We start from the raw sequence: 27,952 nt of genomic DNA, 5'->3' as shown, positions 1-27,952 counted from the left end.
TTGATAGGTGCAAGGCGATTGTGAAAACCCAGCGGTAGCCGCTACAACAGTATATATACGTATATATATATACAGTATATATACAGTATATACACATATATATATATATATATATATATATATATATATATATATATATGTGTGTATTTTCGTGTGATTCCCCTCGGTGAAGACCAGGAAATCACGGACAGCAAATTGAGTGTTAACTTTGAGGCGACGATCAAATACGGATTTTATATTTACGTGCGGGAGGAAGAGAGAAGAAGAAGAAGCGGGAAGCTCTTACATGACGGTCCCGTCTGGCAGTCTTCAATACTGGGGAAATTAACTCAAGCGGGAACGGGTTTAGAATATACAGGGGAAAATAATGTAAGGGTTTATTTTCAACGGAATGCCGGGACAAAGGAAACACGCCGATTAAATAACTTTGCTTCTAAAGTGGAGTGCTCCCACACCAGACATCTAAAACAACACAAGGGAATATTTAACTGAAAATAAAGGGGGTCGTGCTTGTGTGTGTGGGCTTATCTCAATCTGGCTGAGGTGTGTCAGGGATCGTCAGGCCTCAAGCGCAGTCCGGATGCGGCTCTGGTGTTGGTGGGAGGAAGGCCTCAATGCGCCCTTGTTCGTGCGCTGCTATGCCAGCGTACGCTGCTGCAGCAAGCCTCGTGTCCCCGCGCGATCGCTCGTGAGGTCCCGTGCGTGAATGCAGGGAAGAAGGATCGTCAGTGCTCCACCGTCTCTCCACTGTCCGTCGTCACCCAACAAGCAAGGGTCCAAACGAGAAGAGGTCCAACACAAGGGAAGGCAGTCCAAACGAGAGGGAACCAGAACAAGAAGGGATCCAACGCAAGAAGGACAAAATGTCGGCCAGCCAGTTGTTTTAGCGGACGTCTCGTGATGTCAGCTCTCTCTCTCTCTCTCTCTGCCAATCAGTCCGTCACCTCTCGACCTCTCGAATGTTCTTCCCCGTCAGTCCTTTACCATTGACCGAGCACTTTGCGCTCTCCTCCTCACGTCATCGGTCGGTGGCCAATCAGTATGTCGCTTCTTGCTCCCTTCCTTCCACCAATCTGAGGGAAGCTTCTTGCCCCTCCCTTGGCCAATCACCAGTCCTTCCTAACTCTCGCCTTTGGTTGGTTGACTCCTGCCCAATAGCGAGTCCTTCTGGGCGTGGCTCCCGGCCTGCCTGAGCTATGTTTCATCACCATGCCGGCGCAATGTGCGGGCGCTTCCTGCCTGTCCTTCCGGTGAGTTTTATTGCAGGGGGGAGTTTAATTAGTGTGTATGTGCTATTGGGCCTAAAACGTTTCTGTGGTGTAGTGCCATATGGGACAATGGATAAATCACCAGGTCTCACACACAGGGGAATTAGCATAATCCCTACTCGATTTAACACACGGCCATCCTTGTATGACCACAAAGATACACTTAATCCGACAATCGGGCTGGACAGGTCCCTGCTTATGTACATCGAGATGGTTCTTCTTCTTCACGACAGTCGGAGCATGATACCTACACAGATCTACCTGATCTACATACCACTCTACCCCAAAATTCATAACAGCATGTATGTATGCATATATGTAGGTATATATATATATATATATATATATATATATATATATATATATATATATATTTATATATATATATATATATTTATTTATATATATATATATATATATATATATATATATATATATATATATATATGTATGTATATATATATATATATATATATGTATATATATATATATATATGTATATGTATATATATATATATATATATATATATATATATATATATACGTATATATATATATATATATATATATATATATATATATATATATATATATATATATATATATATATATATATATATATATACAGACTTGGCATTTAATATGGAATTTTTTTTTTGTCAGGGTGAACTTACTTTTCAAGATGACTTCGAACCAAAAGTTCATTGGAATTATGTTGAAATTATTCTAGATTTTGTTAATGTGACCTTTAAAAGAAACAAAAACCACATTTTTCATTTCGAAGCAAATAAATTGATCGTTGAAAGTGATGTAAACTGATATCGAACTCAATTCACGGACAGTACTGTGTTAAACTTCTGTACGTTTTCCAGAAGTATCTCTTTATTTTGCACATTAGCCAAAAAAAATTTCAACAAAAGCGAAATTATGACTGGGATTACGGACAGTAAAATTACAGTTCAGTACTTCGTGTAACCCCCACGAGCATTCAGGAGAGCACGTACACGTCGAGGCATGCTGTTCACGAGATTTGCCAAGGTTTGGACAGGAATCGCTTGCCATGCAGAGACAATAGTCTGCTGCAATTCACGCACAGAGGTAGGCTGCTGGTCCAAGTTGTCGATTTGACACGTTAATTCTGCCCACAAGCTCTCTATCGGATTCATATCCGGGGACATGGCAGGCCACTCCATATACTCTACACCACAGTCAGCAAGTAAGTTTTGGATCATGCGAGCACGATGAGGCCGTGCATTGTCATCTTGGAAGACAAAGTTTCCTCGAAAGGCTGCACGAGCAAATGGAAGCAATGTTTCTTCCAGAATGACCCTGGACTTGAACTGGTTCAGGTTTCCATTCAGAACAACTAGGTCAGTTTTGCCCCCTGCATGAAAAGCAGCCCAAACGGTCACTCCACCACCTCCAGCTTGGACTCTTGGCACTATACAATCTTCATTGTGGGCTTCATGCACTTGTCTGCGCACTCGGACGTGGCCATCTTGACGATAGACCAGAAATCTAGACTCGTCACTGAAGGTCACGTGATTCCAGTGTCCTGGCTGCCATTGACGGTGCTCTCTGGCCCACTGCAATCAGCGCTGGCTGTGTTGCCTGGTCAGGCGTGGCTTTCTCAGGGGACGCCTGGCACGATAGCCTGCTTGAACCAGTCGTTGGTTGACTAGCCTTCTGTATACAGGCACATTTGTCAGTTTCTGCCACTCAGCCCTAAGCCGATTAGCTGACTTGGTACGGCCATTGCAGACTAACCGGTGCAGCTGGCGATCATCTCTCCTTGTGGTTCTGCGTGGACGTCCTGGCCTCGGTATTGGAGTAGGGACACCCCTCTGAGCATTTCGTTTCAGGATCTTTGACACCTGACCTTGAGTGATGCCATACTGCCGAGCAATAGCACGCTGTTTCATGCCAGAATATCGTAAAGCCACCACTCCATGACAAACAGCATTGTCAAGTTGACGGACCATCTCCAGAGGAAGCGGCAATAACTTTTGTAGCCCTGCAGCAGTTGTTTTCCACTAATACAGAACGCAACAACCCTTATATACCCGATTGTGAAGCCAATCGTCAAATGTACCTGTCCGTACATTTTATCATGCCACCTGTGATATAATCCTGTTATTGACTTCTTGCTGCGAAAGACAATCAGTGACATGGTTCTTTCAATAAAGACATCACCGAAGGGTAAAAGAAACTCACCAGATTGATATACTGAGTTCAGAAAGTAAACCCAAGTCAAGAAAAAAAAAATTCCATATTAAATGCCAAGTCTGTATATATATATATATATATATATATATATATATATATATATATATATATATATATATATATATATATATATATATATAGATATGTGTATTGTGTATGTATGTATCCAACAACAGGCATTTTAAAACCATTTTCCCTGCTGGAGCGGGGGTTAGCCTTGCGTGCCCCATGACGATCTTCTCCATTTTGCCCTATTTTCTACATCTCCCCTTGTCAACCCCCTTGCCCGCATTTCTTCTTCCACCACCTTTAGCCAAGTCTTTCTCGGTCTTCCCCGTCCTCGACTTCCTTCTGCATTTATTTCCATCACTCTTCTCAACCAGTCACTGTCATCCTTCCTCAACACATGACCAAACCATCTCAACCTGTTTCTCTTCACAGGATCCATCACAGGCTCTATTCCCATCATCTTTTGCAGTTCATCATTTGGCTTCTTCTCTCTCAACGATACTCCACACATCCACCGAACCATTCGCATTTCCACCCTTTCCAGCCTTCTTTGCTGCTCTACGTTCATTACCCATGTCTCGCTCCCATAAATCATAACACTTCTCACACATGCAGCATACACCTTTCTCTTCAGCTTCAAGTACACTCCCCTCCTCGTCAGCATGCCACTCAGTTCCCAAAACTTCCTCCATGCACATCTCACTCGAGCAACCGTTGCCGAGTCTGATCCACCTTCTCCATTCAGCATGTCTCCTAGGTAGCAAAATGTATATACATAATATATATGTCTGTATGTATGCTCTCCCTTAGTGCACTTTGACAAAGTTTCTCTTTTAAAGTTGAACCTGTGCTCTCAAACTTCTGAACCCATAACGTGATAGCACGAACAGACGGCACATTTCCATGACGTTGAACATTGAACTGGAGTTTGAATTGACGTTGTGTAGCAGTTGCACTATCATTATTGTTGTAAAAAGCTTTGATATCGAAAGCGCATTCTTCACCCGACCAGTTCCACATGGTCACTCAAGTGTTCCGCCTGCAAAAAATAAAACTAAATCAGTAAAAAATAAAAATGCATGTTATGTACTTCAATATCATGAATGAATTTATTTTTAAATACAACTTTTTATTTCCTTCACACGAATTTCAAAAATGACCGTATTTCTGGCTCACCCTGTATATAAGGTTGTTTGTCTGTTGGTCTGTCTGTCCCTCTATCCCACCCTGAAATATGTAAACGCTCCTTGTAGAGAAAAAAAATTAACCAAAAGTTAATTCAAATTAATCCAAACCTACGGGAAAGTTTTTTTTCAATGATATAACAACAATTGAACCCGGGCAATGTAAAGGCAACAGACCGCTGCCTTGATCGCTTGTAAAAAAAAAAAATTCTTTGCGGTTAAGAAATGTGCCGCGATATCTTTGCTGTAAACAATTATTATTTTTGGAATTTGACACGACTCTATATGGTATTTTCTCTCTATATCAGTATATATATTCTATGTGGTAAAGATATATTCATGGTTGACTGAATACAGCAAGATGAGTAATTTTTCTCACAAGGGGCCCATCATTCCTCCAGGAAAACATGATCAAATAATGTTCAGTCAGTGATGCAGCCATTGAGTGTCTTGTTTAGTTGTTGTACATAATATGTGTGCTTGTGGACATGTTACTTTTCTGATTGAAGGACAATGGAGAAAACCTTGTGGTGGCCGTGAGTGTCGGAAACCTCAGCATCTCGGGGCTGACAGAGAATGTTTCCATCTGGTTTTCGCATAGGACAAGCAAACAGGTAAGGATAGGGTTGGAGCTGTAACCAATGGCTTGTTTTGAGGCTTCGGCTGGAACTAGAACTATAGTTGGAGTTGAAGAGCTCTACATTTAGAGCTACAGTCTGTGGAAGAGCAGGGCAAACATTGAAGCCATTTAAGCTGAAGCTGACCTTACTGTTGAAGCTGGACAGAGTTTTGAAAAAGAGAAGATCTCAAAATGTTACTGAAATACTAACTCTTGTTTGTTTCTTTAGGGTCTTTCTTCAGAATGCTTCTTTTGGAACTATGCACTAAATGGTAAGTTCTAAGGTTCTTGATGCACATTCACAGTTGAACATACAGTACTGTGAGATGATGAGAAAAATGTTCAAATAGGTCATTTGAGGGTTAAATGCTGTTGTGCTGTGTGAGTATGGAAATGGTTAGACTGAGATAAAGGTGGACAACTAGTATAAATAAATGATATGTAGTGTGAGAATCGAACGATGGATGTTGTTTTGCGGGAGTAATGCATTCGATCGTGTCCGTGTGTGTGTGTGTGTGTGTGTGTGTGTTCGTATGTTCGTGTGTTTGTGAACAAGATATCTGGAAAAGTTCTGAGCGGATTTGGATGAAAGTTGGTGGGATGATTGCTCTTGGGAAAAGGAAGAATTGATTAGTTTTTGGTGAAGCTCAGGATATTAATCCGGATCCAGGAAGTTGTTTTGAAGGATTTTGTACCATTGGAAGATAGGGCTCCAACTTGACCCACGGCGGGAGTATGCGCTCTACTGAGTGCCGTTCTAGTTTACAGTTTAAACAAAGGGTTTAGGATGGAATGGCCTGACAGTTTGTTTGAAGTTGCTGCTTTTGGCTCATAACAACCAAGCACATCATCTACCGTATAAACCACAATGTCAGTTTGTGTGTTTGTGTTTATACAGATGTCTGTCCCCCTTCATAAGGGTTGGTTTTAAAGGCCAATCTTTAAACACGAATGCGTGTTCACTACTGACTGTTTTTGAGGATAAAACAAAGTCGAAAAACATTTTCCATAAAAGAGTAATTATGTCTCTTCTATTGATGTTGTCGATAGTGGTTTGAAAACCGAGCCTCAAGGGCGGTGTACATAAGCGTTTTTTTTTTTAATAACAATAAATACAAGGCGAAGGGAGGTGGAATTCGCTGCACGTGATGTGCAACAAGCACAGAGTAAAACAAGTGTTCATTTTCGTCCGTATGATGTCTAATAAATAAAGAAAATATAAGCACACCTGACACAAGGCCCAGGCTTCAGACTTTGGCACGCTCATGAGGCTGCACCGTCAAATAAACTGTTCTAACCCGTCATTTTTATGTGCTTTTTACTATAGTTACCGAGTAAAAGGGGAAATTCCAGATTACCTTGCAACAATAAATTACATTCATTGGAGGCTGCAATAGAAATTTTAACAAGAAATTATACTTCTAAATAAGAGAAGAAGCATTGTGACCAAGCAGCATACAAAAAGGAAAATGAAGAACTGGCCTTGATAGTGAAGGCTATCGGGTGTCTATCTGTGTCTAGACAAGTAGAACAATGGATGAAATCAACAAAACGTTGATAGAGTTTTTCTAACAGCCTGGGATGCATGGAGAAGCTGACGTTTTGGGTGTTAACGCTTTGTTGAGAACAACGAAGGGTTAAAACACCCAAAACGTCAACTTCTCCTTTCTCTCCCGCTTGCGGTTAGCATGCCTCAATTAACTTCCTATTAATTTCTTAAATTGTGAAATAAGGAAGTGAGTGACTGGTTGACAGCTAGGAAATCAACAGATCACAAATCCTCAATGGTTTGCCATTGCCTTCCCAGTATTGTTTGTCCACGCATCTATCCTTTAAGTGCCGAGAGTCAAGCAAGGAAGCAGCACATGCCATTTTTAAGTCTTTGGTATGACTCGGCCGGGGTTCAAGCCACCAACCTCCCAGACTCAGAGCGGACACTCAAACCATTACGACACCGAGTCTGGTGCAATCCAAAGAGAAGACCACAAAATTGCATATTTTGTGAAAACATACAAGAGTCTAAAAAACCTTATTGGCTTTGTGCCTTAGTTAGATGATTGTGAAAATAAAACAAAGAAAATAAATACAGTGATGGATTCCTTCTCCACTCGAGGAAGACATAATATTCAACAGAATCTAAAGCCAGAGCATATCGAAACCACCACCCCACCAATAAAACAAACCTGTTTCCATCTTGTTGTTGAATAATTTTGCAAAAATACAACAAACATTTCCCCTGGAACTCTCTCTCTCTCTCTCCCTCTCTCCCTCTCTCCCTCTCTCCCCCTCTCTCCCTCTCTCCCTCTCTCTCCCTCTCTCTCTCCCTCCCTCTCTCCCTCTCTCTCTCCCTCCCTCCCTCCATCTCTCTCTCTCTCTCTCTCTCTCTCTCTCTCCCTCTCTCTCTCCCTCCCTCCCTCTATCTCTCTCTCTCTCTCTCCCTCTCTCCCTCTCTCTCTCCCTCCCTCCCTCTATCTCTCTCCTAAAGGACCGTCTGGCAAACCCTCCCATCTACATTCTCAACAACCCTGTCGAAAAAGTTCAGTCACTGAAACTCTTGGATCTCAGCCATTATCTCTCTTGGGAAAACTACATTTCAAAGTTGGTCACCAAAGCCAGCCGCCGACTGGGCATCCTCCATCGTACAAAGTCCTTCCTTGACACACCTGAACTCCACCTACAAGGCTTTCAATCTGCATCTTGATGGAGTATTGCTCTCCCCTCTGGGCTGGTACCGCTGCCTCACACCTTGCTCAGCTTGACACCATGAAGGCCTTCAATATCATTGGAATTTCCCGTGATAAAGCTGAGTTTATGAGCTCATCACTTCGCCATTGCCAACAGGTTTGTGGTCTCTCTGTCTTCTTCTGCCTCCTTTCTGGTCTTGAAACAGCTGTTCACCACCCTCTAAGATGGCCATACTCCATCCAAAACATGATCTTTTCTACACCCTTTAACCTCCCCTTTACTTCCCCCCTCCCCCCAACTCCAAAATTTGCTTCTGTATCCATCTTGTCCACTGCTTGCACTCTCCCCTAACCCTCATCGTTACCCGCATTCCTTGTGTGTCCATCTCTGTGTACATTCGCCCTCCGCCCTGCTGTTAGCATTTCCCTCTTCTTTCTGCAATTCCTTTTGATATGTTGCTTCCTGATCAGTTCTGTGTTCGAGCTCTTCCATGAGACTTGAATATGTATTTAAAAAATCGATTACAGTTTTTAATGATAAATGAGTTCTTAAATTCAGATAAACCCAATTTAAAATTAACCCTGAGATTTCTGTTCTTACTCACCAAAGAAGGGCTTCACTCACAGAATCAGACTACAGTATTTATACCAACCATTATATTTGAAAAACTAGAACGGCACTCGGTATCGTGCATACCTCCGCCAGGTTGAGCAGTTTATGTTTTGTATCCCACTGATAGGCCGAATCTGGATTCGGACCTGAACTAAAATCTAATCGGCTTGTTCTTGTCACCTAACAAACTCGTCCATCAAGTTTAGTCATCACTCGTCCATAACGTTTTTTAATATCATGTTATATTTCGCTTTTCGCCCGATCTCTCAATGGTGAAGAATCACTTAAAAATTAAATAATTCTCCTTTCCGAATCATATTCAGATCTTCACCAAAATCAAATGGATTAGTGCTTTTCACACACTCAACAACTCCACCGAATTTCATCCAAATCCGTCCACAACTTTTTGAGACATCCTGCTATATGTCGGTTTTAGCCCTATCTATCAATGGTGAAGAATCACTTTAAAAATTCTGCTAGCCGGATCCGAATCTGGATCTTCACCAAAATTGAACCAATTCGTCCTTGTCACACACCCAACCTCTCCACCAAGTTTCGTCCGAATCCATCCACTTTGTGAGATATTCTGCTATGTATCGTGTTTGGCCTTATCCCCCAATGGTGAAGAATCACTTAAAAATTATACTAGCCGAATCCGGATCTTCACCACAATCTAATCATTTCGTCCTTGTCACATATGCTACCTCACTGCCAAATTTCGTCTGAATCCATCCACAACTTTTTGAGATATCTTCTTCACAGACAGACAAACAAACAGACAGATAGAGAGGGGTGAAAACATAACCTCCATCCACAGTCGGTGGCGGAGGTAACGAGGATAATTGGGCAGATTAATTGGAGAGATTAGCTTGATTATGCCATATATGGGCCAGCAGGATTAGATAGCAGAGAGGTATACAGACTCATCTTAGAGCTGTCTATCATGGGTTTGAATCTTGACTCGGATATAAAGTGTTATCCTGGTGTTTCTCAAGAAGGGCGATTCATCAATGTGTGTGCTGTCCCTCGGATGGTGCTGAAATTGAGTATCTCATGCACTAACGTTAGTTGGTGAACAGTGAAGATCGCACAGTGTCCTTCAGGAAGATTGGGCTCGTTATCACCGGCACCCTGAACAAATTGCATATTCCTCCTCTAACCTAAAACAGGTACTACATCAACCACGCAGTCGCAGATGCGCCCCCAGCAATGCCAATGCGCTGTAACCACCTGAACAGGTGCTTCGGTTCAGCAGCTCAAATATTGTGGGTTTGGAATTTCCCCTTTAACCATGTGTTTGGTTGTTATTGGTGAGAATAAGGAACTTTTAACTACTTCTGCAAGGGTGAGAAAATGTTATCATAAGATCTGTGGTTAAGCATTGATGATGCATAAAGATGAAGTAGGAATGAACAAAAAGTAAAACAACTTCGAAGTTGATGATCATTATTAACTATAACTTATAACAAACAATAAAATGTGCGGTGAATTGAGTTTAACCTCAATGCGTCTTCATTTGAAGGAGGGAAAGGCAATTGGAGTTCTGATGGATGCCAGAGAGACCTTCAACAATCGACATCCAACTCAACACTTTGCTTCTGTAATCATCTCACTCACTTTGGAATCCTCATGGTAAGTACAGAACAACAGCTGAAGCTTGACATCAGCCACCGAGCAATCATGCAATCATTCTATGGAATAACAATCCTAATTTCAAACTTGTATTTCAACATCAATATTCATGCTACTGACATGAGCTGGTGCACCGATGCTGATCTTGAATTGAAAATAAAGCCAGAGTATAAATACAGGTAAAAGGTTTAATCGGAAGAATCATGTGGGAGCTCATTTGAACATGTGTCACATGCAGAACATCAAGATACTTTAACAAGAATTTTTTTTTTTTGTACACAAGATCGAGGTTCGTGCAAGAGCTAACATTAATGACAAAAAAAAATAATAATAACGGACACATACATGTAAGACGAAATAAAGGGAGCGGGAGATAAGATGGGGAGAGAGGGGGAAGCACATGAGTACAACATTTGAGAGCAGGGACAATCGGGAGATCTGTGGGAGGTAGAGGGCTTTGGGGTGGAGGCATGGGAATGGAGGGGGGGGGGGGGTGGGAGAGGTTAAAAAAAGAACACATGGACACTGCTAGGACATCCAGGAAAGAAGTCGGTATTTCAAAAAAGTGGATCTGGGGTGAATTGAACATGTATCACATGCAGAACATCAAGATATTACACACATGAGAGGGGATTGGACATTTGAATCTGGGTTACCAGTGTCATGAACTATGTGCTATGGGGTTAGACATTGTGTGCGAACTTAAGGGTTATGAACTCAGGGATTAGATAGTGTGAGTGATATGAAATACAGTATTGAATTTTATGTCGAATATAAACACATCGAGCCAAATTTACGAAAAGCGTTTAAGAGTTAGACATGTGTAGAATTGCTAATCGTGCAATGATCACCCGTTCAAAGTTAATCACCGAAGAGTGTTTATCGAATGCGCAATCAAAACCTCGGCACAAGCGTTTAAATATCAAGGAAACCTTTACATGTCAGCGAGGCCATGTTTAAGAGTGTGTTTAAGGCCTTGAAAGACAATAGGGAAGAGAGAGGGAATCACAACAACAATAGAGAACAGGGACATCGGGAGATCTGTGGAAGGGAGAGGGCTGGGGCAGGGTACACAGGATAAACAAGATGGACACTACAAGGACTTTCGGGAAAGAAAACTGGGAATTTGAAAGAGGTGTATTTCATGTGGCTTAACAGAGGTAGAGAAGTTCAAGGTTTTGTATGGGGGTGATAAGAGATGGTGGTGAACAGCTGTTTTGAAGCTCTGAAGAGAGGAGTGGGATTGAAGAGAGTGTGGGAGTTTGTTCCAAAGGCGGGGGAAAAGCGGAACAAGTACAGATACATTCAAAGTACACCGCCCCATCGGTAGAGCGCATACCTCCGCCAGGCTGAACAGTTTACGTTTTGTATCCCACTGATAGGCCGGATCTGGATTCCGACCTGAACCAAAATCGAATCGGCTTGTTGTCACCTACCCAACTCATCCACCAATTTTTGTCATAAGTCATCGACAACTTTGTGTGATTCATGCTATATATCGTTTTTGGCCCTATCACTCAATGGTGAAGAATCACTTAAAAAATAAATAATTATCTGATCCGGATCCGGATTGGAATTTTCACGAAAATCTAATTGATTGGTCCTTGCCACACACCCAACCTCTCCACCAAGTTTCGTCTGAATCCATCCATAACTTTTTGAAATATCTTGCTTTTTATCGTTTTTGCCCGATCTCTCAATGGTGAAGAATCACTTAAAGAATTCTCAGATCCAGATCGGGATCTTCACTAAAATCTAATCATTTCGTCCATGTCACATAACCAACCTCTCCACCAAATTTCGTCCGAATCCGTCAGCAACCTTTTTAGATATCTTATTCACAGACAAACGCACAGACAGACAGGGGTGAAAACACCATTCACCTTCGGTGGCAGAGGTAATAATTGGTAGTTTACATGGGATGGTGAATATGGATGCGTTAGGACAAGGAGTCCGTGAGTTAGCAGAGGAGGAGGCATAAAAGGATAGGAAAAGGGAAGTTCGCCAATGTGCATTGAGAATCTTCAAGGATTGATGCAATCCTCTGGAAAATATGACAATATTAAATTTGTTCGGAGTTTCAAACTCTCGAAGGAATCATTTCATTGGCTGCTGAATCTAGTGTAAGATGACCTGGATCAACCGACAATGAGGAACAATGCCCTGAATCCCTCCAACAATTGTCTGCAATGCTGTGAATCTATGCAAGTGCATCATTTCAATTGGATGTTGGAGATATGGGCGTTGCTTCACAAGCTAATGGCCTTTTTAGACGTGCACAACTAATCGGCTGTTTATTTACTTTCATAAATTGCTATTTAGACGGGCAACGGGCGATTAGCTGTGCGTGTACAAAGATGTTTTGTCAGCGTTTAAGGGTTAGGCGTGTTTTAGCAAGACTTGCTAAGCGCTTTCGTAAATTCAGCCCGAAGATTTTACTTTTTAAAATTTGCTTCGTGTGTTTGCTGTTTATACATACTTAATTACATACTGTTTACATAATTGCTTGCTGTGATGATTACATACTTAATGATCTCATATGTTACGTGTTGTCTTTTGTCCGATCCAAACTATTCATTGAATGAAACCTAATAACCAAGATGCAACAAATTATATTCTTTTTTTTTCTCAAGCAGCTGCATAAACAATCCCGTATGGAAAGTGTTTTTGGGGTATGGATGAAATACCTTCATGAAGTTCAGAATGTGTAGATTAGCATACTCTGAGTGTCGCGAAGAAGAAGAACCCACCTTGATGTAAATTAAGTTAGTCCGACTGTCCGGGTAAGAGCGTTTATGTGTCTCCACACGGATAAGTGGAGTGTGTTATTTAGGCAGGGCTTATGGGTAATAATTCCCCTGTGTGTAAAGGCCTCTTGTAATTTTGCCCTTCGTTTTTATATTCATCAAAAAGCCATGCCACGAATGCTCCATTCACCCACAACACCGGCAGGGCTAGCAAATACCCCACAGCTGCCCGATAGGACTGGAGACCGCCCCTCCTACAACCGATGTCACGCGAACCTTCTCGATGAAGGACTAGGCTCCGCCTCAATGACGCATGTAAAAGGAAATCACGCCCCAAGCTTTGTTAGTGGTTGAGGAACGATGGGGTGATTCAATCTTGCTCGGCGATTGGTGATGTAACATCAGGAAGCTCAGGCTGAAAAGGATAAGGAGGAAGATTCCGCCTGAATCGCTCTTTTTGTTGCTGGTTTTGGCCGGGGCGGTCTTCTTGCCTGGTCGCTTGGCCTTCGTCTCTTCTTGCCTGGTCGCCGACAAAGGAGGACGCGATCGTGCAGCGCTTCGTGCGGGATGCGCCTTAGAGATGGTCAGAGCTCGGTGCAGCCGAACGAGAAGGACCAAGGGAGCAGCTCTTGCCTGTTTGCCTCGCACCGGCGGCTGGCTGTGGGCGCGACTTTGCGCCAACGCGTGTTTTCCCGTGCAGGGATGCGGGACCTGTGAACCACACCAAACCCTCGTTGAGACTGGAGCTAAGTGGCTGCACGACACTGAACATTTATTTTCGTTGTTCTTCCCCTGTTCGTGTCTTTGAGTCTGTGTGGAGTAACCCTCATTTATAACTTTTAGTTTACCTCACCTTCCCTGTTACTTTGCATTATTTAAATAAACCCTGCATTGATTGCATTTTTTTGTCGTGCCTGTCTTGTTCTTTTATTAGTTTGAGGGACAAGGAATAAATCCTGTCGCGGCCGCCCATTCAGGTAAGGCCTCGGGTCCTCCCCCGCACGCGCCAAATAGATAATCCCGCCAGGTTCGGCTTATACGGCTCGGAGTCAAGCTAGTTTGGGCCATCCGTCACCCTGAGGTGTTCACTGCAGGGTCGACACGACAATACTTAATGATCTCATATGTGTTGTCTTTTGTCCGATCCAACTATTCATTGAATGAAACCTAATAACCAAGATGCAACAAATTATATTCTTTTTTTTCTCAAGCAGCTGCATAAACAATCCCATATGGAAAGTGTTTTAGATTCCATTAGTGAAGGCAGCAGACATTGTTGCTGCACAAGTCTGGACCAGATCCTCACTCAAAGTGGTGCTGCTACAGCATCCATCACTCATTGTTTTCAAGCAATGAGTAAATGGATGCAAGTGGCTCATTTGCCTGGAAAGGGGGAAGGAAGGAGGATTTAACATGACAAAGGAGTTAAGCTGAAAGTCCCCAGCCTCACTTGACGTTTCTCCAATATCGCAGACTTATTGTAAAACAGCGCCACCTACCCCTATGTTCCATGGTGATAATTTTGATTTTGATGTGCCATGCTCTTTTCTTGGCAAAGGTTATACTGGGTAGTTTGCCATTGCTTTCCCAGCATTGTTTGCCCATGCCCTGTCCTTTTAAATTTTGAGTGTCAAGCAAGGAAAGTACAATTTTTAAAGTCTTTGGTATCATTCAGACAGGGTTGAACCATCGACCTCCCAGACTCAGAGCAGATGCTCCAACCATTACACCACCGAGTCTGGTCTATGATAATAGATACTCCCAGCACAGTAGGTGAGATAAGTGATGCATTGGTTTTGGAGAATTTGGGTGAATGATGGGCAAGCTCCTTCCTTCTCAGGCCACAGGGAGCTGCACAAAGCAGACTGGGTCGAAATGAGGTGCCGAGGGCCCGTAGATGTAAGTGAGTGCTGATTCGGTCCATCAAATCCCACAGCTATGATATGGGTAGTACCAAGGAGTGATACTGCAACAGTGCAACACACGACCAGCCTTTTCACTGTAAGTTCTTCTCTTTGTGTACCATATGCTGTCTATTTTATTCCTCTGTGCGAGAACGAAAGCAGTACATACTTTTATCATTAATTAATTGATTGAAGTGAAGGAGTTTGGATATACGTATGTAGTTAACTATTTTATTGATCTGAAATTATTGATCTGAAAAGTTTTGATAATTATCAAAGCTTGCTTGTGTACTCATTCCATTTACATGACTGTAAAGTTTTGTTCATATGTGAGCAATAGTTAAATACCGTATTCCTAGTATAAGCTAGTTTCCTTCAAAATAGACATTGGGTTGAGACAAGTGGGATCAGGAAATTAATTTTTATTTTTTAATATCCTAATTATTTTAGAGACAATAAATTAATTTTTAATCTTAACATTGTTCTCATTGCTAGTATAGCTTTAAATCTCCAAATCAAAGGACCCAATTTTGATTCTGAATTTACCTTGGATATTTTTTCTTGCCTTACAGACAGATATCTCTCCAGAATCAGCAACTGATAGAGAGGTTCTAACATACATCACTTACATTGGCTGTGGAATATCATCTTGCTTTCTCGCCATCACCATTATACTCTACACGTGCTTCAGGTAAGCACTATGTGGAACAGATTTTATATCCGGAGTATCTGAAGACTTCATTTTGTGAAGGTTCTGGACTAACAGCCTGATAATAATATTCTCATAGAAATATCTGTAAACTAATATGTTGTTGAGCTATAATGATCACATGTAACAAGATAGTTCTTGCGTTTGGTAATTATATATATATTGGTTGTTCTTTCATCAAAGTCCTCATTATGGCCTTCAATTTAAATTCTCTCTCTCCTTCTTTTGTTTCCCCCACTCCCTCCCCCGTATCCCCAACCCCATTCAACTTACCTCTCCCCAGACACATACGACAAGAACACCAAAGCTCCATCCTCGTGCAGACCTGCCTTGCACTTTTAACTCTAAACATCACTTTCCTCTTAGACCATTGGATTGGCACCTTTAAAATACTGTGGCTTTGCGTAGTCACTGCTGCAGTGCTGCATTTCTGCCTCCTGGCCTCCTTCAGCTGGATGGCTATTCAAGCGTTCCACCTTTACATGAAACTCATCCGCGTCTTTAACACATATATCCATCAATACATCCTCAAGCTGGCCCTTTTCGGATGGGGTGAGAATGATGGAGATGGATATGTGACAAACTGAAACCGAGTTTAAGACATGGAAAATAATAAATTAAAATATACATAAAATATATATGACAAAGAAATAGGGAAAGAGCCTTCCTCTTTCTTCTACCGACTCCTCTCCGGCTATGCACCCCCTGCTCTGTTTGTGCTCTGCCCCCCAAATATTCCCTCAGGACGCACAAGATCTTCTAGCAACCCTCTTCTGGTGAAACTGGCAAAATCATGACTCTCTGCTCACCTTCACTCTTTCATTGTACACCGCTCCTTTCCTATGCCATCTCCAGGCGCTGCATAATGTCATTGCCGGGCACAAAAGATGGCCCGGCAATGACGCACGCTGAAAGGGAGTACTCAGTTTTCACTCCGGTTGTTTGTTCGTTTGTCCGGGCGATATCTCAGCCATCCTTTGAGCTAGGAAGCTGAAATTTTGGCACAATAGTGAGCAAGTGCTTTGGCAAAAATGGTATTTTTTGTGTTTCGATTAATCAATTATTTGATTAGTTATTTAATTGTTATCGATTAATTAAGTACTTATATATTTACTTTCTCTTCGGGGCAATATCTCAGGCATTTAATTATTTAATTATTTAATTAATGACTTAATTAATTTTTTTTTTTTAAGTTGCACATTCGGATGAAACAGTGGTGGTTTAGGTATTCTATTAGCCAATTGATTAATTATTTAATTTTTTATGATTACTATTTATTTATTTTCATTATTAATCATTTATTTATTTTCTTTCTCATCTGGGCAATATTTCAGGCACCTTTTGAGTGAGGAAGCTGATATTTGGACATGACAATGACCTAGTGATTTGACTTTAAAGGATATTTTTGATTTATTGATTAATCAATGAATCGATTATTATTATTATTATTATTTTATTTTTTTGTTACAGATTCGGATGAAACGGTTTTTTGGGGGGGGGGGGTTTTTGTATACTGAATCGAGGCTCGTGAAAGAGCTGACATTTACTTCACAAACAAATCAACCAGACAAACAAAATATATAAAAAGAGGGAGCGGAAGACAAGAGAAGGGGAAGCACAAACACTTGAGAGCACACAACATTTAAGAGCAGGGAGATGTGTGGGAGGGAGAGGGCTTGGGGGGAGGAGGCGTGGGAAGGGGGGGGGGGGTGGGAGAAGTATAAAACACAAGGACACCAAGGACTTCCAGGACAGAAGTTGGTATTTCAAAAAAGTGGAATTGGGGTGAAATTAGTGGGGTAGAAAAGATCAAGGTTTTGGATGGGGGAAGCTAAGAGATGGTGGTGAACAGCTGTTTTAAAGACCTGGAGGGTGGAGTGGGATTGAAGAGAGTGAGGGAGTTTGTTCCAGAGGCGGGATAAAAGAGGAATGAAGGAGTGAAGGTGAGCAGAGAGTCTTGATTTTGGCAGTTTAACCATAAGAGGGTTGCAGGCAGATCTTGTGCGACCTGTAGGAATATTTGCGGGACAGAGCCCAGAGAGAGCTGGGGGGGCAAGGCCAGAGAGGAGTCGGTAGAAGACGGAAAGACCACCAACCTGCCTGTGGTGAGTGAGTGAGAGGCCCTTGGAGTTAGCTTCATCGCGGGAGATTCCAATGATTCTGAATGCTTTGGTTTCAACAGCGTGAAGACGACCTAGGTGTGAGGCAGGAGCACCAGCCCAGAGGGGAGAGCAGTATTCCATTGAGCTGCGGATGAAAGCCTTGTATGTGGTGAGGAGCTCAGGTGTGCCAAGGAAGGACTTCGCACGACGGAGGATGCCCAGTCGGCGACTGGCTTTGGAGGCCAGATTTGAAATGTGGTTTTCCCAGGAAAGATCATGGCAGATAGTGAGACCCAAAAGCTTGTGTGACAGAACTTCTTGGAGAGGATTATTCAGAAAGTGGATGGGAGGGTTGTCCAGTCGGTCTTTTCAGAGAGACATCGTAAGAGTGTGAGATTTGTCAGGATTGAAAGACATGTTCCACTTGTTTGCCCAGTCTGTGATTTTGTCCAGGTCTGCAGAGAGTGAGGAGGCTGCAGACTGCCGATCTGAGGGATGAAGAATGGTGCGACAGAGAGTAGAGTCATCAGCAAAGACATAGAGAGGATTTTCAAGAGAGTCAGAGAGATCATTGATGAAGACCAGAAAAAGCGCAGGGCCCAGAACACTGCCTTGGGGAACTCCAGCCTGAACAGAAGAGGAGATGAGAGAAACCCATTCAGGGCCACACGTTGACTACGACTAGAGAGGAAGTCCGCCAGGCATGTGTGGAGATTTCCATGGATACCAACAGAGGAGAGTTTGGTGAGCAGAGCGGGGTGCCAGACCGTATCGAAGGCACGTGATATGTCAAGGGAGACAGCTCTAATTTCCTGTTTGGCATTGAGGACCTCCATCCATTGTTGAGAAAGCAGAAGCAGCATGTCCAGAGTAGAGTGACCTGGTCTGAAACCAAATTGATGATCAGAGATCAAGCCATTGGAGAAGAGGAAAGATTTAATATCTGAAGCAATGATGGATTCCATGACTTTGCTGATAATTGGGAGAAGGCTGATTGGTCTGTAGTTGCTGGGATCTGTTTTTGCACCTTTTTGTGCAAAGCGGTGATGTTGGCAGATTTCCAAGCAGATGGCAAATGACCTTGAGCAAAAGAGAGGGTGAAGAGAACAGAGAGAGGGAGTGAAAGAGCGGAAGAACAAGATTCTAGGACCCGTGGGCTGATGCCGTCAGGTCCATTTGCAGAATCAGAGTTGAGGGTTGACAGAAACTTTTCCACCTTGTCAGGAGGAAAGGACACAGAGTCCAGGAGCAGCTGGGTACGACTGGGTACGGTGGGTACAGAGAGGGATGGGTTTGGGACACAAGATTTAGAGGCAAACACAGAGTTGAGGCATTCATCTTTTTCACGTGCGGAGTCAGCCGTGTGGCCGTTTGAGGTGAGGGAGGGGATGGAGGGGGAACAAACACCAGAAACAGATTTGACCAGACGCCACCAGGATTTGGAAGAGGGAGACAGATAAGAGAGTTCTGTCCTGAGAACGGAGAGATATTGTTTCCTGGCTCTCCTGAGGGTGGACACACACTTGTTTCGGGTTTTGTGAAAGGAAATGAGATTTCCTTCCGTTGGATTTGCTTTCCAGGAGACGAAAGCAAGTTGTTTCTGGGCAATAGCCTCACCACAAGATTCCGTGTACCATGGACGGGAGGAATGGTATGACAACTGGAGACGAGATGGGATAAATCTGTGCATGAGAGAGAGCAATTTACTTTGGAAGAATTCCCAGGAGGAGTTGATGTCAGAAGCAGTAGAGATGGGAGACCAGTCCAGATGATTGATGGCTGCTTGAAGACCGTGCCAGTTGGCCTGAGTGAAATGCCAGACTCGTCGACGCTGAGGAGGCTCTCTGAGAATGGTCAGAGAGATGTCCACTTTCACAAGCACATGATCAGATGAGCCGATTGGAGCAGAAGAAGAGCAGCAGACATTTTCAGGGAAGTTAGTCATAACCAAGTCCAGAAGAGAAGATGCTCCGTTGACTGAGATCCGGGTCGGGAAATTGACAGATTGTGTCAGTCCCAGTGAGTCTCAGAAGTCCTTTGCTGAAGAGCCATGACTGGTGAGAGAGGTACCCACACCCAGCCAACTGGCATGGTGACAATTGAAATCACCACATATGAGGAAGAGAAAGTTGGGATGGGTAGATAGAAGTTGGTCCATGTTATCAGACAGCAAGATGTAGATGGAGTCATCACTGTTTGGTGGACGGTACAACACACATATGAACAAAAGATGGGAGTGAAGGGGAAGCCGTAGCCAAAGGTATTCCTGGGGGTGAGGTGGAGAGAGGGCAGTGCAGGGCGAGTGAGGAAGAGAGTTTTTTATAAATATAGCAACCCTCCCTCCAGGACGAGGCTCAGGTCTATCATACCGGAGGAGGGAGTAACCTGGGAGAGATACCAAGGAATCAGAGACATCATGAAGGAGGAAAGTTTCTGTTAAGCAGATCACGTCTGGTTTGTCAGAAGCAACCTGTATGGAGAGATCAGTCAAGTTTGAGTGAAGGCCCCGGATGTTTGAGGTCCATACTGTTAAAGAAGAGGAAGGGGGAGCATCGAATACAGAACAGGGGGGGGGGGGGCGGTCGGGTAAGATGTGGAAGAGGAGGAAGAGGTAGGGAGAGCTGTTGAAGGTGTGTCAGAGATTTCAGAATAGCTTGGAGAAAGGGAAGAATGGGGCGGACAAAAGGTTTGATGGTGATTGGGTGAGGCGCAGTGAGGTGTTATTTGAGGAGGGGGAAGAGTGAGGCAGAAGGTTGAGGGAGATGAAGGTGAAAGTTGGAAGGGGGAAGAAACAGGGAGGACGCTTTGAGGAGGCGGGGTGAGAGGGGAGTCTAGGAGGGGAGGAGTGAGGTAGGGTCTTGGAGGGGAGGGGTGTGGGGGGAGTTTAGGAGGGAAGGAGCAAGGGGGGAGATCTGAAAGGGATGGGTGATGGGGAAGATTTGGAGGGGAGGGGCAAGGGGGAAGATTTGAAAGGGATGGGTGATGGGGAAGATTTGGAGGGGAGCGGCAAGGGGGAATATTTGAAAGAGATGGGTGATGGGGAAGATTTGGAGGGGAGGGGCAAGGGGGTGGATTTGGAGGGGAGGGGTGATGGGCAAGTTTTGAAGGGGAGGGGTGATGGGGAAGTTTTTGAGGGAAGGGGTGATGGATAAGTTTTGGAGGGAAGGGGTGATGGGGAAGATTTGGTGGGGGGGGGGGGGGGGTGAGATTGGATTTTGAAAAATGTACGATTAATGGGAAACGAACGTTTCTTGCAAATTGAATTTCTTGCGACCTTCGAGTCAAAAATACGTTTGAGGACGCTGAAGGGTGGGTGGAGTTCTGGAGAGTTTAGGGAATGTAGAAAAGAGGAACTGTAACTGTAAGAGATGGAATTTTTTTTTGGAATGAATAGATTTGGTGAGCAAGTCGAAAGCATCCTTTTATAGAAGAAGAAGAAAAAGGTGTTATAGTATATGACAGAATACAGTTCTTCAGGGGACAGTTGTAACATATTTTAACGACGTGAATACGTGATCACGAACAACGTCGTCGAAGAACCAACGAACAAATAAGAACGAACAACGGATAAGAACAGAGAAGGGAATTTTTTTTTTTTTTGAGTTGAGATGAAAACAGAGACAGAGACCGAACGTGAAACATGAAAAATAGAGACCGAAAGTAATTGCGAGCGCAATTGAAGAACCACTGAGACAGAAACAAAGCCTCAAGCCAAGGTCAGACACGGTAGCCTACTAGTACTACACTAGGCCTCAGAATACGTGACACGAACTAACCGACGATTCTGTACACAGGTATGAAAAACCAACACCAAGAATACTATTAAAGACACACCAATAGTTACACACACCGAAAGAAAGATACAGTTTCGACAAAAACACAATTGTGAAAAGTTACTTAACTTCGAAAGCATGCGCGCATGGACAGCTTTGAAGAGACGTGACGTGACGAGAAGAGACGTGAAGAGACTTTGAAGAGCCAAGCAAAATCTAAGAGCCAAGCAAAATCTAAGAGCCAAGCAAAACAGGAAGTAGGGGACTTAAGTTAACAAACACCGACGGAGGTACAAGGCCGCACACGAGGAGCAGAACACGATTAATTACTGTATTTGCCAGATGGTATTTAAAACGTTAGACAAGTGGTCGATGTTCAGGGAAGTTAGAGGGAGAAGAGAAAATCGAAGAAATAAGCAATACAGCGAAGGAAAGAACTTAAATTCACAAAACACCGATGGGGGGAGGGAAACCGAGAGAAACCAGGCCGCGCACGCGGTGGGACAGAAAACGATTAAATTATACAAAAGTTTGCAAGAATTGCAAATCAACACCAACTGGAAAACACACTGCAACACATGCACAATAAAAAGCGAGTAGAAATTGACGAAGACACGAATGGAAAAAATACTTTAACTTTTGCTGCCGTCCAGAGGTCGAAAGACGCTTCCACGGTGGTGGTTTAGGTATTCTATTAGCCAATTGATTAAGAAAATATTGTATGATCATTATTTGTTGATTTTAATTATGCAATTCATCAATCAATTATTGCACACCTTTCCCTCCTAATACAGTTTATATGAGCTGCACGGTGGTATTGCTGGGCACCTTTCCAGATCTTGCGCCTCAGGCGCCCCAGCAATGCCGCGCTGGAGGATATTAATTTATTTAGCATGGGGCGGTGTACTTTGAATGTTCCTCTTTTTCCCCGCCTTTGTAACAAACTCCCACACTCTCTTCAATCTCACTTCTCCCTTCAGAGTTTCAAAACAACTCTTCACCATCTCTTACCTTCCTCCATCCAACACCTTGAACGTTTCTACTTCTGTTAAGCCACCTCAAATCCACCTCCTTCAAATTCCCTGTTTTCTTTCCTGAAAATCCTTGTAGTGTCCATCTTGTTTATCCCGTGTACCCCGCCCCAGCCCTTTCCCTTCCACAGATCTCCCGAATGTACCTGTTCTCTATTGTTGTTGTGCTTCCTTCTCTCTTCCTTCTTGTCTTCCGCTCCCTTTATTATGTATTCTGGGTTAACTCTTACACAAACCTAGACTAAGTATACAAAAAAGACCACAAAGGAGACATTAGTAAGATATATCCACATGGTGTTACCGTGAACTACAATTCAAAAGAGGAGTAAGTAATGGTCACGTTCATTTTTCATGAGATTATATCATCATTTATTAGTCTTTGACAACACCATTCTACATCATGCATGGCTTCATCAACAGGAAGAAATGGTTAATACATATGGAACTTGTGAAAGCAAGCGTTTGCTTAAAGTATTTATTTATTTTTTGGTGCTAAGTCGAGGCTCATATATGAGCTAACACATAGAACATGCAACAAAGGAAGCAGGAGACAAGAGGGGATGAGAAAGGGAAGCACAACAACAGTGGGGAACAGGGGCATCAGGAAGTTGAAGGACACCTTATGCAAAGGTGCTAAAACCACAAAAGCCATTCTGGCAAAGATAAAAAGCAGAGGTAGACTGACAGACACACACTCGTTTTAAAAAGGTCATTAAGCTGTTCCCACCTGTCTCCAGCCCGTCTCTATTTAGATTTGATGCGAACATCATTTGAGGGAAAGTTTAAAAGTTCTCTTTTGAAAAAAGTAGGAGCCAAAAACGACTATCATTATAGTTATAACTTTCTAAAAAATAAATTCCTTTATCAAATACCAGTGGATAAAACATGGCTGTTTAATTTAACATTACTGTACCACATTTGTTCAACCAATCAAAATGCATATACATCTTTATCCTCTCCAGATATTGTCCCTGTCTCCATGTACCTCCCTTTCCATAACAGGACTGCCAGCTTTGGTTGTGGTACTGCTCTTATGTATAGGGCAAAACAAGATATACGGCTACTCGCCCTACTCCAGCTCCAGTGTTACAAAGGCGGAAGACTTGTAAGTATCACTCCTTTCCCAAGACCTGACACCTCAATGCCACAGATGTCATGTGGCATTCAGCGTTGAGACTATAACAATGACACAGACCTGAATTCTGATTCATTTATACTCTATATGTCTTTCTCGTCCACAGTTGCTGGTTTACCTCGAAGACAGCAATGTACATCTCAGTTTTGCCCTTCTGTGGCATGATATTGATTTTGAATACGGCCCTGTTCTTCCTGGTTATGAGACAAGTCATTGGTCTCAAAGCAGATTCCAGGGGAAAAACGATCAAAGTTATTAAACAGGTTAACGGTCTGTTTGGCCTCACACTCCTGCTCGGTCTGTCTTGGATTTTCAACCTGTTTGCGTGGGACAAAGCACACAGCGTGTTTGTCTATGCGGCTGTCATCTGCAACTCTTTACAAGGTGGGAAAGATGGGAGTGGGGAGGAGGGGGGAGGGCGGAAGAGGGAATATGAAATATAAATATATATATACTAGCTCGGCTCGGCTCGCTGCGCTCGCCTCACCAAGCGTCCTTACTGAGGAACGGGCTTATTTTAGCTGAGGATAATGACTGTACCTGAGTTGTTGTGTTGTCATGATTTACACCAATCATAATACAATCAATTATTTTGCACAAATGTATTTGTTGTGTTTGTGATATTACATTTTTATAAGCAATTTAGGTTGAAGATTGAGGTTGAAAAAATATATAAAATTCAAAAGGAACCCCTCAGCACATACATAGTAGAGGGGTCAATATATGGTTGAACCCCCAAAAAATTGATACAAAAGGTTTTTCAATGGATTCTGGTACCATTGGGCATGCTAAATAACATATTAAAAATCGAGTAACATCTGACTTGCGGAAAGGGGTCATTTTAAAGATGGCGTCCAAGATGACCACCGGGAGCTTAAAATGGCCATATCTCAATTATTATTCAACCTAGAAAGGTGGTTTTGGTGTCTAACCCTAGGTTTTAGGGCCCAAGGAATCCAATTGAATCAATAAAATTACCATTAGTTAATTATTTATTGACAAGTCCAAGATGGCATCCCAAGGTGACATCCTGATCCACTAAAATGGCTCTGTCGAATAGTAGTCAACCTAGAGAGATATTTTCAGTGTGTATACCTAGGTTTAAGGCACCCAGGAAATCATCAAAATTACTTAAATAAGCACAAAGTAATCAGGTAATCCAGTAAGCCAGGTTTACCAGCCCATAAGGCATTTGTTGTCTTATACAGTTAGTCACTATTCATCGTCATCCTCCGACTCACCAGCTAATGAACCAAGTGTGTGTTTCAGATTGGAGATAAGAGTGTAATGTGTCTACACCACTGCCATCTGTGACTCCAGTCCACAGTATTCAGTGATCATTACAGACAAAGGTTTGTACAAAGCTTGAGAGGTTATGGCAAGGGACAGACTATTTTATATTGGGGAGGGGGACTGAAAATCTGACAAACAATTTATTTTCATCTCAAAAGGAATAAGTATATTATTTGGTACATGTATGCATAAACAAAATCCATATTATCAGCCTTCAAAATGACATTCAGTTGAAACTTAAGGCAATCTGTCACAAATTTCTGGAGTCTCGTGGATACCGAAAAGTATAGAGGGTCAATATATGGTTGAACCCCCAAAAAATTGATACAAAAGGTTTTTCAATGGATTCTGGTACCATTGGGCATGCTAAAGAAGAATGTGACAATCCACATAACAAGTTTCTTCCAGAGGAGTCGGAGGATGACGATGAATAGCGACTAACTGTATAAGACAACAAATGCCTAATGGGCTGGTAAACCTGGCTTACTGGATTACCTGATTACTTTGTGCTTATTTAAGAAATTTTGATGATTTCCTGGGTGCCTTAAACCCAGGTATACACACTGAAAATATCTCTCTAGGTTGAGTACTATTCGACAGAGCCATTTTAGTGGATCAGGATGTCACCTTGGGATGCCATCTTGGACTTGTCAATAAATAATTAACTGATGGTAATTTTATTGATTCAATTGGATTCCTTGGGCCCTAAAACCTAGGGTTAGACACCAAAACCACCTTTCTAGGTTGAATAATAATTGAGATATGGCCATTTTAAGCTCCTGGCGGCCATCTTGGACGCCATCTTGAAAATGACCCTTTCCGGAAGTCAGATGTTACTAGATTTTTAGTATGTTATTTAGCATGCCCAATGGTACCAGAATCCATTGAAAAACCTTTTGTATCAATTTTTTGGGGGTTAGGTGAGTTTTTTTTCGTATATTGACCCTACTATAGGGGCAGGTGCCGACTGGAAGTTTTGGACGATTACACCTCACCACCACGTAATTCAAAACACCTCACCACCACATAATTTAAAACACCTCACCACCACAAAATTAAAAACACCTCACAGCCACTAAACACGACATTAAAAACAACTCACAGCCACGAAATTAAAAACACCTCACAGCCACGAAACATGAAATTAAAAACACCTCACAGCCACGAAACATGAAATTAAAAACACCTCACAGCCACAAAACATGGAATTAAAAACACCTCACAGCCACAAAACATGAAATTAAAAACACCTCACAGCCATGAAACATGAAATTAAAAACACCTCACAGCCACAAAATTAAAAACACCTCACAGCCACAAAATAAAAAATATCTCACAGCCACAAAATTAAAAACAACTCACAGCCACGAAACATGAAATTAAAAACACCTCACAGCCGCGAAACATGAAATTAAAAACACCTCACAGCCACAAAATTAAAAACACCTCACAGCCACAAAATAAAAAATATCTCACAGCCACAAAATTAAAAACAACTCACAGCCACGAAACATGAAATTAAAAACACCTCACAGCCGCGAAACATGAAATTAAAAACACCTCACAGCCACGAAACATGAAATTAAAAACACCTCACAGCCATGAAACATGAAATTAAAAACACCTCACAGCCACAAAATTAAAAACAACTCACAGCCACGAAACATGAAATTAAAAACACCTCACAGCCACGAAACATGAAATTAAAAACACCTCACAGCCATGAAACATGAAATTAAAAACACCTCACAGCCACAAAATTAAAAACAACTCACAGCCACGAAACATGAAATTAAAAACACCTCACAGCCGCGAAACATGAAATTAAAAACACCTCACAGCCACGAAACATGAAATTAAAAACACCTCACAGCCACAAAATTAAAAACACCTCACAGCCACAAAATAAAAAATATCTCACAGCCACAAAATTAAAAACAACTCACAGCCACGAAACATGAAATTAAAAACACCTCACAGCCGCGAAACATGAAATTAAAAACACCTCACAGCCACGAAACATGACATTAAAAACACCTCACAGCCACAAAATTAAAAACACCTCACAGCCACAAAATTAAAAACATCTCACAGCCACAAAATTAAAAACACCTCACAGCCACGAAATTAAAACACCTCACCACCACAAAATTAAAAACACCTCACAGCCATAAAACACATAATAAAAACATCTCACAGCCACGAAATTAAAAACACCTCCCCACCACGTCATTTAAAAACACCTCACCACCACGTCATTTAAAAACACCTCACCACCACGTCATTTAAAAACACGTCACCACCACGTCATTTAAAAACACCTCACCACCACGTCATTTAAAAACACCTCACCACCACGTCATTTAAAAACACCTCACCACCACGTCATTTAAAAACACCTCACCACCACGTCATTTAAAAACACCTCACCACCACGTCATTTAAAATACCTCACCACCACGTGATTCAAAACCACCACCACGTTATTAAAAACACTTCACAACTACGGAAACAAAAGTTTCAGGGAGTAGTTCAGTGACAACAGACACTGCCCAGAAATGTAGATATCTATCTATAATTCCATTAATCTCTGTGTGTATGTGTGTTTGTATGTGTGTATGTGTGTATGTGTGTATGTGTGTATGTGTGTATGTTTGTCTGTGACCGCTGTTTCTCGACAACCACGGGTCCGATATACTTTAAACTTGCCAGGTATATTGCTGGGGACCCGAGGATGTGCCTTTTCAAGGTTTCATATTAATCGGACAAGTACTTACCGAGCTATGGCGATTTCTTTACCAAACACTGCAAGCCGTTCGCTTTGGACCAAACCATTGCATGTAAATAGAGGGGGGGGGGTTCTGTGGTCGTTGTGAATGGACCAAACCATTCATGTAAATAGAGGGGGGGGGGGTTCTGTGGTCGTTACTGCCACGTGGTTTCAAAGTTTTTTTTTGTTGTTGTTGTTTGCACGCATGTTTTTTTGCACCCACGTACGGGCACGCCCTAGGATGTTTACACAC

At 42.4% G+C, this 27,952-nt stretch overlaps 1 protein-coding gene across 4 annotated transcripts in view; it reads left to right on the top strand.

The window, feature by feature from the left end:
• Positions 1–27,952, top strand: part of LOC137437856 (adhesion G-protein coupled receptor G2) — a 126,714-nt gene that overhangs the window by 64,960 nt on the left and 33,802 nt on the right. For all 4 annotated transcript variants that reach the window (XM_078766338.1, XM_078766333.1, XM_078766340.1 and 1 more), the window contains 7 exons: positions 5,197–5,301; positions 5,536–5,578; positions 10,126–10,235; positions 15,459–15,577; positions 15,879–16,147; positions 23,504–23,606; positions 23,743–24,020. In XM_078766338.1, the coding sequence (XP_078622464.1) occupies positions 5,197–5,301; positions 5,536–5,578; positions 10,126–10,235; positions 15,459–15,577; positions 15,879–16,147; positions 23,504–23,606; positions 23,743–24,020 (1,027 nt within the window). The remainder of the gene's footprint in view (positions 1–5,196; positions 5,302–5,535; positions 5,579–10,125; positions 10,236–15,458; positions 15,578–15,878; positions 16,148–23,503; positions 23,607–23,742; positions 24,021–27,952) is intronic.

This window comes from Myxine glutinosa, chromosome 1 (genome assembly GCF_964187855.1).
Source record: "Myxine glutinosa chromosome 1, kmMyxGlut1.1, whole genome shotgun sequence".
NCBI lineage: Eukaryota > Metazoa > Chordata > Myxini > Myxiniformes > Myxinidae > Myxine > Myxine glutinosa.
The sequence above is the reverse complement of the archived record's forward strand: the minus strand, read 5'-3'. Positions and strand labels throughout refer to the sequence as shown.